The sequence below is a fragment of the Herpailurus yagouaroundi genome, unplaced genomic scaffold, assembly GCF_014898765.1.
Source record: "Herpailurus yagouaroundi ecotype Mexico unplaced genomic scaffold, PumYag 391, whole genome shotgun sequence".
In the NCBI taxonomy this organism is placed as follows: domain Eukaryota; kingdom Metazoa; phylum Chordata; class Mammalia; order Carnivora; family Felidae; genus Herpailurus; species Herpailurus yagouaroundi.
In genome coordinates, this window is record NW_024412608.1 from 599,684 (window position 1) to 617,157 (window position 17,474).

General features: G+C 39.8%; 1 protein-coding gene across 2 annotated transcripts in view; it reads right to left on the reverse strand.

Annotated features, from left to right (window-relative positions):
* Positions 1–8,739, reverse strand: part of COMMD1 (copper metabolism domain containing 1) — a 192,435-nt gene extending 183,696 nt beyond the window's left edge. The window contains exon 1 of one of the 2 annotated variants that reach the window (XM_040463324.1): positions 8,389–8,739. In XM_040463324.1, coding sequence (XP_040319258.1) covers positions 8,389–8,724 — 336 coding nt within the window. In that variant the 5' untranslated portion in view covers positions 8,725–8,739. The remainder of the gene's footprint in view (positions 1–8,388) is intronic. The other variant, XM_040463323.1, reaches the window with a different exon arrangement.
* Positions 8,740–17,474: the final 8,735 nt, after the last annotated feature.

Here is a 17,474-nt window from a genome sequence, read left to right on the forward strand (position 1 = left end):
TATTATTAAATATATTATAAATATATTTAAGTATATTTAATATATTTAAATATATTTAAATATATAAATATAAATATAAATATAAATATAAATATTTATAATAAAATTAATAAGGGAAAACATACAGGTAGCTCAACAAAAAACAAAAAATTAAACCGAGCACTTCAGATGATACACATGAATTACATGATATACAAAACCTGTATTACCACAGGTCCTTTCTTTCCAGTCAATCTAATTCTCAAACAAATTATAAATTTTTACGGCTTCAAAAAGAGAAACAGAGCCAGGGATTTAAAATAGAAATATATAAAATAGAAATATTTGTATAGCTTTTTACTATTATACATCTTTTTTTTTAAGTTTATTTATTTATTTATTTTTAGTAATCTCTATACCAACATGGGGCTTGAACTCACAACCTCGAGACCAGAGTCGCATGTTCTTCCAACTGAGCCAGCCAGGTACCCCTTAAATATTTCATTTTTTTAAGTAACCTCTACACCCAACATAGGACTCAAACTTAAACCCCAGGACCAAAAGTCTCATGCTCTTTCAACTGAGCCACCCAGCTGCTCTTCAAGTCTTAATATTATATTATCTATAAGTTATTTTCCAATGTAAGTTTAAACCGGTTTTCACGTTGATAGTTTTTACTTGATTTGCAGGCTCATAACATATGTTTTATATTATCTTATATTACATTAATAAACACATAAATTTCACATACTCTGAATATAAAAAAAAATCCAAATTCAAATTCTATGTCTTATGAAGAACACACACTTAGTACCACGGGAACATTAAGGCTCATTTCTTATTTACCACAGACCTCATGAACCTAAAGAACAAGAAGTAAAGTTCCCCAAGAGGACAGAACACAAAATAATCCCTATTTCCAGCTTCCAGATTTTTTATCAAGTAACCAACTTCTAAACATAATTTATATAGTATATTGTTTCAGGGTGCCTGGATGGCTCAGTCACTTAAGCCACCGACTTCAGCTCAGGTCATGATCTCCTGGTTCGTGAGTTCGAGCCCCGCATTGGGCTCTGTGCTGAGAGCTCAAAGCCTAGACCCTGCTTCGGATTCTGTGTCTCCCTCTCTCTCTCTGCCCCTACCCTGTTCACACTCTCTCCCTCTCCCAAAAATAAATAAACATTAAAAAAAATGTTTTTATATAGTATATTGTTTCCAAATATTAAACAAGAGTTTAAGGGTAACCTGGGTGGCTCAGTTGGTTAAGCATCCAAGTCCTGCTCTCAGCTCAGATCTTGATCTCAGGGTTGTGAGTTCAAGCCCCACAATGGGCCCACACTGGGCACAGAGCCTACTTGAAATTTTTTTAAAAATAAAAAAATAAATTAAAAAAACAGGAGTTTAAGAATAGATGTTTGAGACAGAAATCAGCACATTTTTTCTGTAAAGGTTCAGATAGTAAATATTTTAGGTTTTTTAAGGCCGTATCTCTGTCACAACCACTCAACTGTTATTGTAATAATGCAAATTGCTAAAGACAAAATGTAAATAAATAAGCATGCGACAAAAATGGCAGTGGGGTCACCTGGCTGGCTCAATCAATATAACATGAGACTCTTGATCTCAGGTTGTGGGTTCAAATCCAGCATTGAGAATAAAGACTACTTAAAAATAAAATCTTGAGCTTGGGTGGCTCAGTCGGTTAAGCATCCGGCTCTGGATTTTAGCACAGGTCATGATCTCCCAGTTCTTGGGATCAAGCCCCACATTGGGCTCCAGGCTGGCAGTGCAGAGCTTGCTTGGGATTCTCTCTCCCTCTCTCTCTGCCCCCTCCCATGCTCTCTCTCTCAAAATAAATTAATAAACTTAAAAAAATAAAAATAATAAAGTAACTTTAAAAAATAAAAATGGCTGCAGGCCAGATTCATCCCATGGGCCATAGTTTGCTGACCCCTGGCTTAGAATATGATACCTTCCAGCTCTCCCCATATAGATGAATGTGTAGGTTTCTCTCATGCTTATCTTTTTAATGGCAATCTCCATATTTAAGCACTAGCCACTCATTCACTTAGTCTACAGATTTTTACTACTACATGCTAGAAACAGTATTAGAAGTTAGGAATAAAAAGCTAAAAATAATGAAGTCCTGCCCTCTTAATGCTTACATTCCAACAGGGAAGTCAACAAATAAGCTAATACGTACATAATATAATTTCAGGTAGTACTGAGTATGAAGAAAAGTAAAGCAGCGTAAAAAGAGTAGGGGAGGAAAGGTGAGACTCTTTGGATAAGTCAGGGAAGACCTCACAGAACAGCACTTTTAAGTAGAGAATGAATGAAGCAAATGAACAATCCATATGAATATCTGGCAGAAGATTATTACAGGCATATGGAGGAACAACTGCAAAGGCCCTGAAGAGTCAGAAAGCACCTGGCATGTTTAAATAAAGACAAGAAGACTAGTGTGGCTGGAAATGAGAAAATGTGATCAGAGAAACAGATACCGAGAGATCATAAAGACTTATGGACAACAGTAAAAGGACTGGATTTTAAGTTTGATGTGAAGCCATGAATTTGGAATGGCTGAAAGCCAGAAACTAAGGAGATACAATGCATGCTTTAAAAGCATCACTGGCTTACTTGTCAATTACATCTCAATAAACCTTGGCAAGGGGAAAAGGATCACTGGTAGCTATTAATCAATAAGCTATTGCTTGCATTTCAAGACTTCTAAAATAGGATCTAAACCTGTGTGCCTGGCTGGTTCAATCTGCAGAGCATGTAACTCTTGATCTCAAGACGGAGTTCAAGCCCCAGGATGGGCATAGAGTCTACTTAAAAAAAAAAAGAAAAAAAGACCTAAACATATTTTTAAATTCAAATCATAGAAGAAAAGAGAAATAGATAAGTTAACTTTTGACTGTAACTTGACTTTTGTTGTATAGGAGTATGTCAACAATAGATAAAACCCAACAGAATTCTCATTAAAAATTTTTGTTTGGATGAAGCTAGAGAGTATAATGCCAAGCAAAATAAGTCAGTCAGAGAAAGACAAATACCACATGATTTCACTCATACGTGGAATTTAAGAAACAAAACAAATGAGCAAAGAAAAAGAGAGAGACAAACCAAGAAACAGACTCTTAACTATAAAGAACAAACTGATGGTTACCAGAAGGGAGGCAGGTGGGGAATGGGTGAAATAGGTGATGGGGATTAAGGAATGCACTTGTCATGATGAGCACTGGGTAATATATGGAAATGATGAATCACTATACTGCACGCCTGAAACTAATATGTAACACTGCATGTGAACTACACTGGAATTAAGATAAAAATTTAATAAAATTTGTTTTTTGTTTAGTATGAAATTTCAGTGAGGGAACACAAAATTATCACCAACAGAGGGCAGTAGTGAACACAGAACATGAGTATACAAAAAGTGATCTAGCTTCAGTTAAGATCTTCCTCCAGAATTCCAGTAAACTAGAACAAGGAGCATCCCTGCAAGGTTAACAGCAGAAGCAAGAAATAGAGAATATGCAAATACATATCTAGAAGAAACTGAATTATAAATATAAACCAAAAAATAGGTTAAAATGGCAGAGTATTTATACACAATGTCATCTCCCTAATTAAACACACCACTCTCAATTCACTGGTTTCACTGCTCCTCAGAAGCTACCATAAATAAAGCTAGAGCAAATGAATGGCCAGCTTCATATATGTATAAGCAGAAGGAAGGTTTGCCCTTTTGTGAGCAATAGGTAATGCTCAAGAGGATCGATGTCCCAGCCACGTAGGGTAGGAAAGCTCCATCCAAGTGGAAAACAGAGACCACTACAAATGCCAGCAATCACTGCATTACATCTGGGCACAGTGTGAAGGTTAAAGGGAAAGAGTGCAGCTCAGGTTATCTGAAACAGCCTATAAATGAATGCAGGCAGCTGGCAATAAGGAGTCTAACATGTATACCCGCTGCCTATACCGTGCAGGGAGTTATGCATCCTTTCCTTTCTTTCCTCCAACCTCTGTTGTCCCTCTTCATTTTCACTTTCTTCACAGAACTGGATTCTCTATAGATGACTGAAAGCTAAGGCACCAAATGGGATGAGGTACTACTCACTTTTATCCTCAGTTTGTTTCTCTTTGCTTAGACTCCTGCATTTTTTTTAGTATTTTCCTCTCTGCTCTTCTAGCCTGCATGCTCTTCTAACCTGCATGTTGAATTCAAGACAGCTGAAACGCTGTGGAGTTTCAATCAAAGACAAAAGAAAAAAATGTTTTGACTTCTACTGTTATCTACATGTAAAAATGTATACCTTGACCACTTCAAACTCATTAGGATGGCTAGCATCACAAAACAAAAACAAAAACGATAAACTATCAAGTGTTGGCAAGGATATAAAGAAATCAGAAAGAACTCTTATGTACTGTTGGTGGGAATGTAAAGTGGTACAGCCACTGTAAAAAAAGAAAAATTACATATAGAATTACCATATTATCCAGCAATTCCACCTCTGGCTATATATCCCAAAGAATTGAAAGCAGGGTCTCAAAGAAATATCTGCACTCCTGTGTTCACAACAGCATAATTCACAATAGTTAAAATATGGAAGCACCCCAAGTGTCCAAGGACATGAATGGATAAAGCAAGCGTGATATACACGTACAATGGAATATTATTCAGCCTTTAAAAGGAAGGAAATCCTGCCATATGCAACAACATGAACCTTGATGACATTATGCTGAGCAACATTAAGTCAGCCACAAAAAAGACAAATACTGTATGATTCTACTTACACGAGATACTCAGAGTAGTCAAAATCATAGAAATACAGAGCAGAATGCTGGTTGCCAGAGACTTGGGGGGGGGGGGGAGGGTGGTTATGGAGAGTTATTGTTTAATGGCTATAGAATTCCAGTTTTACAAGATGAAAAGAGTTACAGATATGGATGGTGGCGATGGATGCACAACATTCTAAATGTATTTAATACCGCTGAACTGTACACTTTAAAATGGTTAAGATGATAAATTTCATAACTATTCTGCCACAGTAAAAAAAAAAAAAAGTATGCCTTGCTTAAGAGCAGGAATTAAGATTAACAGGAATAAAGAAATAAAAGGTTGCTTCATTTTTTTTCTTGGCTCCTCCACCAATACTCCATATTGGGTACCACTATGCTATGGTCAAATTGGACTATTTACCATTTCCTGACCCTGCTCTACATTCTCCTAGAATGCCTAGAATGCCCTATATGCTGCCCCTCACTTCAGTCTCTATTCTACACTTTATTCAAGAGCAGCAAAAATGGCATCTCCAAGAAACCTGTAATACACCTTTCTGTCCACAGTTTACTCAGTCCCCTATTTCCAAATACTACAGCATCCTTGCATCATGACTGTTTGTGTACATTCTCTTTTATTGCAGAAGGTCATGCTCAAAGCCTTTTGTTTAAAAATCTTGTTTGCAGGACTCCTGGGTGGTTCAGTTGGTTAAGCGTCCCAGTCTTGATTTCAGCTCAGGTCATGATCTTATGGTTCTTGGGACCAAGCCCCGCATCTGGCTCTGTGCTGACAACACAGAGCCTGTTTGGGATTCTCTCTCCCTCTCTCTCTGCCCCTCCCCAATTTGTGCACTCTCTCTCTCTCAAAATAAATAATCATTTAATAAAATAAATAAATAAATAATAAAAATAAAAATCTTGTTTGGTTTGTTTTCCTAAGAATTAGAGAGATGTTTATACCTCAGTGTTGCTTGAAAAGGTAAATGAATATTGGAACTAGATGTCACCTAGAACTAGATGTCATATAGTTTCAGTCCTAAGTCAAACAATCAAATGCTTTTCCCCTGGTTATCTCAATCAGTTATACCGAGGCTGTGTTGCAAAGCAAAGGCAAATCTTGTACTACTCCCACCACTAAGTGAACCGTGCTAGCTCTTCGGCCCAGAATTACTCAGAAAACTGAAGTATTCCATCGTCAGGCAGAGGACTGAAAGGAGAGAGAGCAATACCTGGATATTATTCAGCAATATATTTACATGAAAACAAGGAAGACAGTTTCTAGGCAGTGTCTTCTCTGGGTATCCTGCAATTTGTATCTCATAATCAAACAAAAGAATCAAAATATTGTCCACCCAGGGCTCGCTTCGGCAGCACATATACAAAATATTGTCCACCCAAAGACCAGCACCCCCAATGTTTGGAGCTCCTAAGACACTGGCTACACACAGGCTGTTCTTACTTCCTGGCCCACAGTCAGTCATCTTCATCCCCCCCACAGGCCTAGCAAACACCTCAAAAACCCAGGTAAGAAGTCAAATTCTCTAGGAAACCTTTTCTGCCCACTCGGAGAATAAGATTTGATACAAATAAAAGGCATTCATTAGTGTTTATGTTATCAACTAAAATTACTCAGAATAGGGGTTCCTGGCTGGCTTAGTCAGTAGAGCATGCAGCTCTTGATCTAAGGCTGTGAGTTCAAGCCCCACATTGGGTGTGGAGATGACTTAAAAATAAAATCTTTAGGGGCGCCTGGGTGGCTCAGTCAATTAAGCATCAGACTTGTGCTCAGATCATGATCTCACAATTCTTGGGTTCAAGCCCCACATCAAGCTCTCTCTGTGCTGGCAGCTCACAGTCTGGAGCTCGCTTTGGATTCTGTGTCCCTCTCTCTCTGCACCTCCCCTGCTGGCGCTCTGTCTCTCAACAATAAATAAATGTTTAAAAAATAATAAAATAAAACATTTTTAAAAATAAAATACGGGAAGCCTAGGTGGCTCAGTCTGTTGGGCATCTGACTTCAGCTCAGGTCATGATCTCACCGCTCCCGAGATGGAGCCTTGAGTCAGGCTCTGTGCTGACAGCTCAGAGCCTGGAGCCTGCTGAGGATTCTGTGTCCCCCTCTCTCTCTGCGCCTCCCCCATTCACACAAATAAATAAATGTTTAAAAAATAAAGTAGGGGCGCCTGGGTGGCTCAGTTGGTTGAGCATCAGACTTTGGCTCAGGTCATGATCTCTTGGTTGGAGAGTTCAAACCCCACATTAGGCTCTGTACTAACAGCTCAGAGCCTGGAGCCTGCTTTGGATTCTGTGTCTCCCACGTTTTCTGCCCCTCCCCCACTCTCATTCTCTCCCCCCTCAAAAATAAAAATAAACATTTAAAAAATTTTAATAAATAAAATAAAATAAACAAAATTACTCAGAAGGTCTAGGATCACACCTGAGATATCACTCCTAATATTTCCATGCGACGATGTGTGTACTTTTTGTGAAATAATTGCTTTGGTTTTTTTTTTTTTTCTGGATTCAAATCCTATACGCAAAAGCAGTTAAAAAAAGAAAAACACAACTGCCTTTTTAAAGCCAAAGCAGTTTTGAAACAAACTAATGCAAAAACAGCTGAAATTTCAACATTGCCTTTAATCAAAGTGCGATTTTAGACCAACTAGACTTAGACTCCCTGAGCCTGTTTCCTATTCTTTAAAATGAGTGTCCACATAGGACAGTTCCTAACACATAGGAAGCCCACAAAAATCTAAAATCATTTTTATTGCCTATCTCTCGAGTATATTTTGGCACTGGATTCATTCCTATGACTAGTTCTCAGTCTAAACCAGTGTTGTTCAATATAGTGGCTATATGTAACCACTGGTCGCTTGAAATCTGGGTAGTACTAATTGATATGTGCTTTCAGTGTAAAATACACACAATATTTCAAAGACTTGGTGAAAAAATAAAATACCATATTAACATTTTGTATATCGATTACACAAAAAGATCATACTATGGATATACTGAGTCAAATGAAATAAAATTGATTTCATCTGTTTCTTTTTACTTTTTTAATGTTGCTTTTAGAAATTTTTAAATTATATATTTAGCTTTCATTATATTTCTATCGGACAGGTTGACTTACACTTTGACTTCAAGCTGGTCAATGTGCTCTCTTAACCATACAGTGAACTAGTTCACAGGGGTTCGCTCCAGCCAATCCACCCCCTATCCCAGCATACAGTGGCTCACTTAAACACTCCCCACTTCCACAACCCGGGAAAGCTGATTTAGCAGTTCTTTAATTTTTAATTTTAATCTGGAGCGCACAGAGCAGCCGAGGCAACTCGAAATTGTTGCCCACACAACTACAGAGGAAAAGTTGAGGGAAAAACCCAGCGTCCTCTTCGGACCACGAACACTGCTGCGAGGCTGGGAGCTTGAGCAGAAAAGGGTCACCCCTAAGAAAGTGAGAAGGGGCGACAGGGCAAGCGCCTCGGATCTGAAGGAACATAACGTAGAGCCCACGGAGTGGAGGTGTCAGAAGGAAAGCCTTTTCAGCTTCTGGGGAACCAATCTGAGGATGGAAGGGAAGGAGCTGGGTTCCGTGGCCGCGGCAGGGAGGATCGATACCTTAAGAATCCCTCTCATCTTAGCCAGAAAGGGGCGGAACTCCTCCAGTGACACGTCTGGATAGAGCTGGCTCCGCAGCAGCTCTTCTGTGATGCCTTGATGCCCGTGGAAAGCTTCCTGGGCCAGGCCGCTCAGCAACCCGCTCAGAGGTTTGGAACCCTCAAGCTCGCCCGCCATGGTCAGCTGCAGCCCCGCCCCCCAGCAGCTGAGCGCAGCCTCGCTACGGCACCCGGGATGGGCCGAAATAGCCTGGGCAAAGGCGCGCGGGACGAATGGGGGCGAAATTCCGCCAGCGGTTGGTATTGGTAGCCAACACATTTGCTCTGCAAAACCCATCGCCTAGGGCTGCCACCGTGGAGCTATCCATAAAGTTCCAGAAGAATCACTTTACTTCCGCTGATTCCCTTCATTACTCCAGGGCCTACTGAAAGGAAAGATCACTGGGTGAAGACCACCTGACATGGGGAACTATTCTATGAATGAAGGTGGTAGTTTAACTTTGGAAAGGCCGCATCTCATCCCAGGCCTTGCCAATCCACTAACTGAATAGGATCTATCACTCAGATGTAATCTCTGCCTGATCATTACCTGTCCACCTTTTGTCCAAGAAAATTTAACTAACGCCTAATAATATAATGTGTTTTCTAGGATTATTTGCCTTTATATATATGCGTGTGTCTTGTGTTTCCAGCTAGATCAGCGGCTCAGCTCCGATGCTCGTTTTTATAACATTCTGTTAACACCTTCTTTACAATCCTGAAATGAAATGCATAGGTTATATAATTTTGTACCCATATAGTTTCAAAAAACCAATATATTATTCACCCATGAGAAGGAATGAGGTACTGATACATGCTACAACATGCATGAATCATAAAAACATGTTAAGTGAGGGGCACCTGGGTGGCTCAGTCAGTTGAGCACCCTGAACTCGATTTCAGCTCAGGTCATGATCCCAGGTTCATTGGATTGAGCCCCGGATATGACGCCACGCCAAGCATGGAGCCTGCTTAAGATTCTCTCCCTCTCCCTCGCTCTTGCTCTCCACCTCTGCCCCTCTCCCCCGCTTGTTCTCTCTGAAAGAAAGAAAGAAAGAAAGAAAGAAAGAAAGAAAGAAAGAAAGAAAGAAGAAAGAAAGAAGAAAGAAAGGAGAAAGAAAGAAAGAAAGAAAGAAAGAAAGAAAGAAAGAAAGAAGAAAGAAAGAAAGAAAGAAAGAAAGAAAGAAAGAAAGAAAGAAAGAAAGAAAGAAAGAAGAAAGAAATGCCTAAGGCAAGGCAACAGCAAAAGAAAAGACTCTGAAGCCCTGGCTCAAATGGAAAATATGAAAACCTAAGACAGCCTTCCCAGAAAACAGGTTTCCTTTTCATTATGACCAAATAGGTTTACATTCTAAGTTCCATTAAGCAACTGGTCACTTCTCCTCTTACACTACTCCTTTTATGGCTCACAGACTTTTGATCTCAGGCAAGAAATAGGTGTTTTTTTAAAGATTTTCCATCTCTAAAAATGTTAAAATAAGAAATGTGGACTGAAATAAAGGGCAAACACGAGGGCCCCAAAGTTTTGCAATAAACTCTTCCTGTTCTCTGTCTCTACTCCACCTTTTCAAATTCTACTTTAATTACCATTCACTCTCCAATCAGCCAGCCACTCAACAGCTATTAGTGGAGAGTTTTGTGCCAGTCGTTCTGCTAGGCTTTAGGGGATACAAAAATGAATGTCTGTATCCTAAAATCTTACATTCGGGTAAGGGAAGATGATATATAAATGAAGGGGAGCAGAATATGCCACCCTAAAATATGCCATTTTGGCATAAGGATTATTTTGAGCTAAAGGCAGTGAGAAGAAACAGATATAAGAAAAGCTTCTGGCCCTATTTGCCTAAAAGCAGGATGTAAATTTTCAAAGGTGTCCCACCTCTGTCTACCAGGAAAGACAAAAGTTAATTGCAGGAGACAACTGTAGGCTTTACTAATGAAGAAGGCATGGAATTAAAACTGGCTAACAAATCTTACTCTTCTTTCCCGTGCTTTTCCTGGACATCTCCCCATAACAGGCCTTCCTTACAACTTTCTTTCTTTTGTCTTTAGTTGAAGATGGTATATAAATTGGAGTTCTAAGCCATCACTTTGAGTTACTCATTTTTCCCTGGGTATCTCACATGTATACATTATGGATACATGTCAATAAACTTGTTTTGTTTTTCTCATTAATCTGTCTTTTGTTTTAGGGGTCCCAGATAAGAACTTACAATAATAAAGGGAAAATTATTTTTTTACCCCTCTACTTAAACAAATGATTAAAATACAATGAACTAAGGGTTGCTACTACTCAGTACCTAGAAGTAACTATCAGATTTGGTAGTAGAAAAAAGAAGATTGATTAACTCAGCTTGTGTAGATCAAGGAATGGCTTAATGGTGAATAGTGTTAAAGGAGCTAATCAAGAGGACATGATACTAGTTGACCCATGAGCTGGACCTGGAATATGAGAGTCTCCTCACCCACTCCCCTGTCCTTGGAATGTACATTCTGCCAGTTCCCACAGGGGGAGCTATTCCAAGGACAGTCTGTAGAGAGTAAGGTGTTGTTCAGACCATCTAGATGGTATATGTGACTGAGCCCAATTAAGGCCTCTATATAAACTTTAAATTATTCATGCAGAGATCTGCTTATCTTGCAGTCATCCAAGACAAGCCTCATAAGTAAGTTCCCTTGCTTATTAAAACTGCCACCTACCAGTTTTGAGTGGTCTGCCTTTTTATTCAGTCTCTCCTGCCCTCCATGTATGGGACCTGGTCTGAGATTTCACCCAGGAAGCTCCAAAGGCTGCAAACCAACAAAAAGCCAGACATGTTGCAGGGGAAACAGCATGTTCCTATGTATGGAGACATGAAACAGAGTGGTGTTTTGAGGTACACTATGAACCCCATAGTGCAACAATAGGGTTCAAGATATTCTACCCCAAAATATGGAACTTTGGCATATTGAATATTTGAAGAAACGTGAGAAACAAAACTTGGAAATAACAGGTACAGGAAGGACTCCCTGATCTCCCCCCTTCTCTTGTGAAGCAGGTCAGAAGACTCTCATGTGAGAGTTGCCCTCTCTATACCCAGAGTATTATTATCTCCAAAGATGGAGGGATGCCAAGGGGACTCTGAACAAACAGGTTTGCTGAGTTTTCCCAGTTTACAACCCTTAGCTCATACCTTTTTGTCGTATCACATTTTTCCCCACAACTTTCCATTCTTCATCAAATCTAGCATAAAAATACTCAGGTTTGGGGCGCCTGGGTGGCTCAGTTGGTTAAGTGTCCGACTTCAGCTCAGGTCACGATCTCGCAGAGCCTGCTCAGAGCCTGGACCCTGCTTCCAATTCTGTGTCTCCCTCTCTCTCTGCCCCTCCCCCGTTCATGCTGTGTCTCTCTGTCTCAAAAATAAGTAAACGTTAAAAAAAAAAAATTAAAAAAAAATACTCAGGTTTAACCACTTCTTCAGGTCTTCATTTCCTTATCAAGTTTCCATGCCACATGAAACATATTAAATAAATGTGTATGCTTTTCTCTTGTTAATCTATCTTTTGTTACAGAACCCCAGCCAAGGAGCTAGAAGGGCAGAAGGAAAAAGATATTTTTCCTCTTCTAGAGTAACAAGAGTAGAATGAGGAACCTATGGTAATAAATCTGGAAAGATAAACAGCCTGTGTCACAGAGATGGAAAGTTTACACATAATGCTGACTTTTATACTTGGTCATTGAGGATAACTGAACAGTTGTAAGCAAAGGAGTAATAGGAAGATTAGATTTGCTGGGTTTTTTTTTTTTTAATGTTTATTTATTTATTTTTGAGAGAGACAGAATTCCAAGCAGGCTCCATGCTGTCAGCACAGAGCCCAACACAGACTCGAACTCACAAACCATGAGATCATGACCTGAGCTGAGGTCAAGAGTCAGACACTCAACCCACTAAGTCACCCAAGCATCCCCAGATTTGCATTTTTAAAAGATTCCTCTATGTGGCAGTGTGGCAAATAAATTGAAGGAGCAAGGAAGGCCAAGGCTACAGTATCATAGTAAGCAAATAGATGTTGATATGGGTCTGATCTAAGGCAGTGACACTTAGGATAGAGAATATAAGAAAGATTCTTGATTCAAAGAAGGTAAAATTTGTAGGCTTTGGATGAGGGAAGAGAGGAAAAAATGAAAGGAATGATTCCCGGTTTCTGATTTAGGTGATTGAGTTGTAGATGATGGTCTGGAGCATACAGGGGCTCAATTTATTCATGTGCTAATCCTCCACATAGCTTGTTTGTCCTTATATCCTTCAATGAGCTTTATGAATCAAGTGGCACCTGGGTGGTTCAGTCAGTTGAGTGTCTGATTCTTGATTTTACTCAGGTCATGATCCCAGGGTCATGGGATCCATACTGTGAATGGAACCTGCTTAAGATTCCCTCTCTCTCTCTCACTGCCCCTATCCCCTACTGGCCTCTCTCTCTCTCTCTCTCTCTCTCTCTCAAATAAATAAATAAATAAATAAATAAATAAATAAATAAATAAGTTAGTTTGGGGGCACCTGGGTGTCTCAGTTGATTGCTCATACAACTCTTGGTTTTGGCTCAGGTCATGATCCCAGGGTGGTGGGATCAGGCTCCACACTGAGCATTGAGCCTTCTTGAGATTCTCTCTCTTTCCTTCTGCCCCTCTCCCCTGCTCATGCTCTCTCTCTCTCAAATAAAAAATAAAAGAAAAAAATTTAAATGAGTTGTGTGAATCAAAATAACTATCATAGCAAGCATTTGGAATGAGATTGCCACAGAATAAAACTCTCATTCTGCATTTTGAAATATTTTAATTCAGGAGTGTCTGGGTGGCTCAGTCAGTTAAGTGTCTGACTCTTGATTTGGGCTCAGGTCATGATCTCACAGTTTGTAAGTCTGGGCCCCACATCAGGCTCTGCACTGACAGCATGGAGCTTGCTCGGGATTCTCATTCTCCCTCTCTCTCTCTCTCTCTTTTTATTTTTTTAATGTTTATTTATTATTTTTGAAGGAGAGGGAGAGCAAGGGAGGGGAGGGGCAGAGAAAGAGGAAGACACAGAATCCAAAGCAGGCTCCAGGCTCCGAGATCTGAGCTCCCAGCACAGAGCCCGACCTCACAAATGGTTCCCATCATGTCCCCATCACCATTTCAACAAATACCAACACATTGCCTATCTTGTTCCAACTCTATTCTCATTTACTTCCCCCTTACTATTTTGAAAAATCCCAGATATAACTCTTTATTGGTAAATATTTCATTATGCTTCTCTAAAAGAGACACTTAAAAAAACCACAGTTATTCCACATAAGAATATAACTTTCTTAGTTGTTAAATATAAATCCATGTTCAAACTTCTGTCTCACAAACTTCATATTTTTTAACTGTCTGAGTATTTAAGTATTGACTAGCCAGCAAGCAACAATTAGTTTTCTTCTCCTTTGCACTAGTTTGTTACTGAGACCATGGTTAAGCCCTATTTTACTAAGCCATATTGCTTGTATCATATTTTTAATTTTTTAAGTTTATTTACTTATTTAAGCATTCATTGCACCCAACACGCAGCTCGAACCCAGAACCCCCAGATCAAGTGCCACACACTCCCCTGACTGAGCCATCCTTGTGCCCCCTTCTTTATTTATCTGAAGTCCCTTTTAATCTATACATTCCCCTTCCATCTTCATGGTTACTTTCTTTTCTTGCAATTTATTTGCAGGTCATTTTTCCTGAAGAGTTTCTCACATTCTATATTTTACTGATTGTATCCTCATGGTATCATTTTTAAAAACTGTATTCTGGGGGACCTGGTTGGCTCAGTTGGTTGAGCTACCAACTCTTGATTTCATCTCAGATCATGATCTCATGGTTCATGAGACCAAGCCCTGCATCAGCCTCTGTGCTGACAGTGAGGAGCCTCTTGGGATTCTCTCTCTCCCTCTCTCTCTCTGCCTCCCTCGTGCTCTTTCTCTCTCTCTCAAATAAATAAACTTAAAAAATTAAATAAAAATAAAAACTATATTCTATCCTTGTATGTTCTATTAACCTGTAAATTAGAAATTAGATCTAGGGAGGTGTCTGGGTGGCTCAGTTAAATGTCTGACTCTGGATTTTGGCTCAGGGCATGATCTCACAGTTCCTGAGTTCGAGTCCTGCATCGGGCTTACTGCTGTCGGAGCAGAGCGGGCTTCAAATCCTCTGTCCCCCTAGCTCTCTGCCCCTCCCCCACCTGTTGTCTCCCTCTCTCTCTCTCTCTCTCAAAAATAAATAAAACATGAAAAAAAATATAAAAAAATTTTTAAAGAAAGAAATTAGATCTAGGAACTTGATTAGATTCAGGTTCAATTTTTTTCTCCAATGGGAAGTACCATTTTGTGTTGTGCCCGACATCTTGATGCCCAAAACAACAATCATTTATTTTTCCCACAAATTTGCCATATTTATAGCTCTTGATAATACCACAATAGTTAAACATTAGTTCATTCCTATTTTTAAACAGAAAATCTGGTTTACTTACAACAGGTCATGAAGCTTCTAAGTTTGCCAGGCACCCCCTTTTGGTTTTTCCTCTTCCCAGTTTCAGACAGGGATTTTTTTCACTGGGAAGCTTACAAAGTGATAAAAATGTGAACTAGATGGGGCGCCTGGGTGGCGCAGTCGGTTAAGCCTCCGACTTCAGCCAGGTCATGATCTCACGGTCCGTGAGTTCGAGCCCCGCGTCGGGGTCTGGGCTGATGGCTCAGAGCCTGGAGCCTGTTTCCGATTCTGTGTCTCCCTCTCTCTCTTCCCCTCCCCCGTTCATGCTCTGTCCCTCTGTCCCAAAAATAAATAAACGTTGAAAAAAATTTAAAAAGAAAAAATGTGAACTAGAAATCCTTCAGGAAAAATTAGGAAAATCAAAGTATATTTTTAAAAAAAAATTTTTTTTAACGTTTTTATTTATTTTTGAGACAGAGAGACAGAGCATGAACGGGGGAGGGGCAGAGAGAGAGGGAGACACAGAATCGGAAACAGGCTCCAGGCTCCGAGCCATCAGCCCAGAGCCTGACGCGGGGCTCGAACTCACGGACCGTGAGATCGTGACCTGGCTGAAGTCGGACGCTTAGCCGACTGCGCCACCCAGGCGCCCCAAATCAAAGTATATTTAAGGAAAACAGGCCTGTGTTTCATGTAATGTTGTAAGGTAAACAAAAAAAAAAAAGTTTGATGCGAGCAATATGGCTGAGGAAAATAGGGCTTAATTGTGGTCTCAATAACATAAACTAATGCAAGGGAGAAGAAAAATAGATAATACATAATAACTATTGTTTTCACACCAAAGTTTTTACCATTGTCTTTTGTGTGGAAAGAGGGAATATATACACATCCTTCCCTCCTTTTCCAACCCCTGCCAGTGCCTCACTCAGTCTTGTTACTAGGGGCTTAGCAAGTGGTTCAGTATCCATCCTAGAGAAGACAATCCTCATCTGGATGATTGGCTAAGTGTTACTATTTTATAAAATCGACTTTACAAATCATTAAAGAATCTCCATAAGGCTATTACTATTGTCAACATTCTCACACTTTGTGTCTGCTTGGATCTGATAGGATTTTTTTCAATATTTTCATCCTTCGCTATTAACAATGCTTTGCATAGGATACAAAAGTTTGCATGTATTAATACTTACTGTAATCCAATTCTAATTAGGAATTAATGTACATCAACACTTTTAAGCAATCAAATCTTCAGCATCGATCTATTGTATAAGTCTGGGGTAGGGGGGAGCTAAGTAATTCCAATTTGTTACAGAAAAAGAAAAAAAATATAACTTGAAAGCTTTAGGATAATCAAAGCAATTGTCTTACTCATGGAGACTGTCCCAAAAAGCTAGTAATGGCATCTTCCAAATTCTGCTCTGTCCATTACAGCTAATAGGTCTACTCCTTACACTAATAAAATTGGTAGAGTTTAACCCTTTAGAGATCATGTAATTCAATCCTATTATACAGCTGAGGAAAATGAGACCCAGAAAACAAATGACTTGCCTAAGATCACGTAACCAATTAGTAGCAGAGTAGAAGAACTCAAGGCCAGGATTTTAGATCCCCAAATTTATGCTATTTCCATCATCACACAACAGTTGTCTCAACAAGTAATCATAGGACATTTATGGCTACATAGAAAAAGTCTTTTTTTTTTGTTGTTTTGTTTTAGTTTATTTTGAGAGAGACAGACAGCACAAATGGGGGAGGGGCAGAGAGAGAGAGAGAGAGAGAGAGAGAGAGAGAGAGAGAGAATCCCAAGCAGGCTCCACAGTCAGCACAGAGCCAGATGCCATGCCGGGCTTGAACACACTACCGGTGAGATCATGACCAGAGCTGAAATCAAGAGTGGGGGGCTTAACCTACTGAGCTACCTGGGTGCCCTGAAGTCTGGTCCTTTTATTTTATTTTTTTTTCAACATTTTATTTATTTTGGGGACAGAGAGAGACAGAGCATGAACGGGGGAGGGGCAGAGAGAGAGGGAGACACAGAATCGGAAACAGGCTCCAGGCTCCGAGCCATCAGCCCAGGGCCCGACGCGGGGCTCGAACTCATGGAGTGAGAGATCGTGACCTGGCTGAAGTCGGACGCTCAACCGACTGCGCCACCCAGGCGCCCCAAGTCTGGTCCTTTTAAAAGAGAAGTCAGCATCAAAAGCATACGGCTCAGAGAGCACCCAGGAAGACTTATCTTCTAGTGCTAATTTCCTGAATGCGTGTGATCACAGAATTAAATACTACTCTGGAACCTATCCCAAGCAACCGCCACTTTATGGAAGGTTAATAATCACTCGTGAATAAACATTGAATGAACTTCACCTACATGAACTTCCATAATAAAACATAATGGTCATAGAAGCCCAACAGTTTAGTTCTTGATGGGGGAAGTCAGTAGCTCTGCATGGGAACACGGTTTCAATCTATTTACAGGTACCCCTTGGTCTTCGGTTGTTTTGGTTCCCTTATCTACTAAAAAAAAAAAAAAAAAAAAAAAAAAAAGATAATGGCCCTCACTTCATAGAATTATC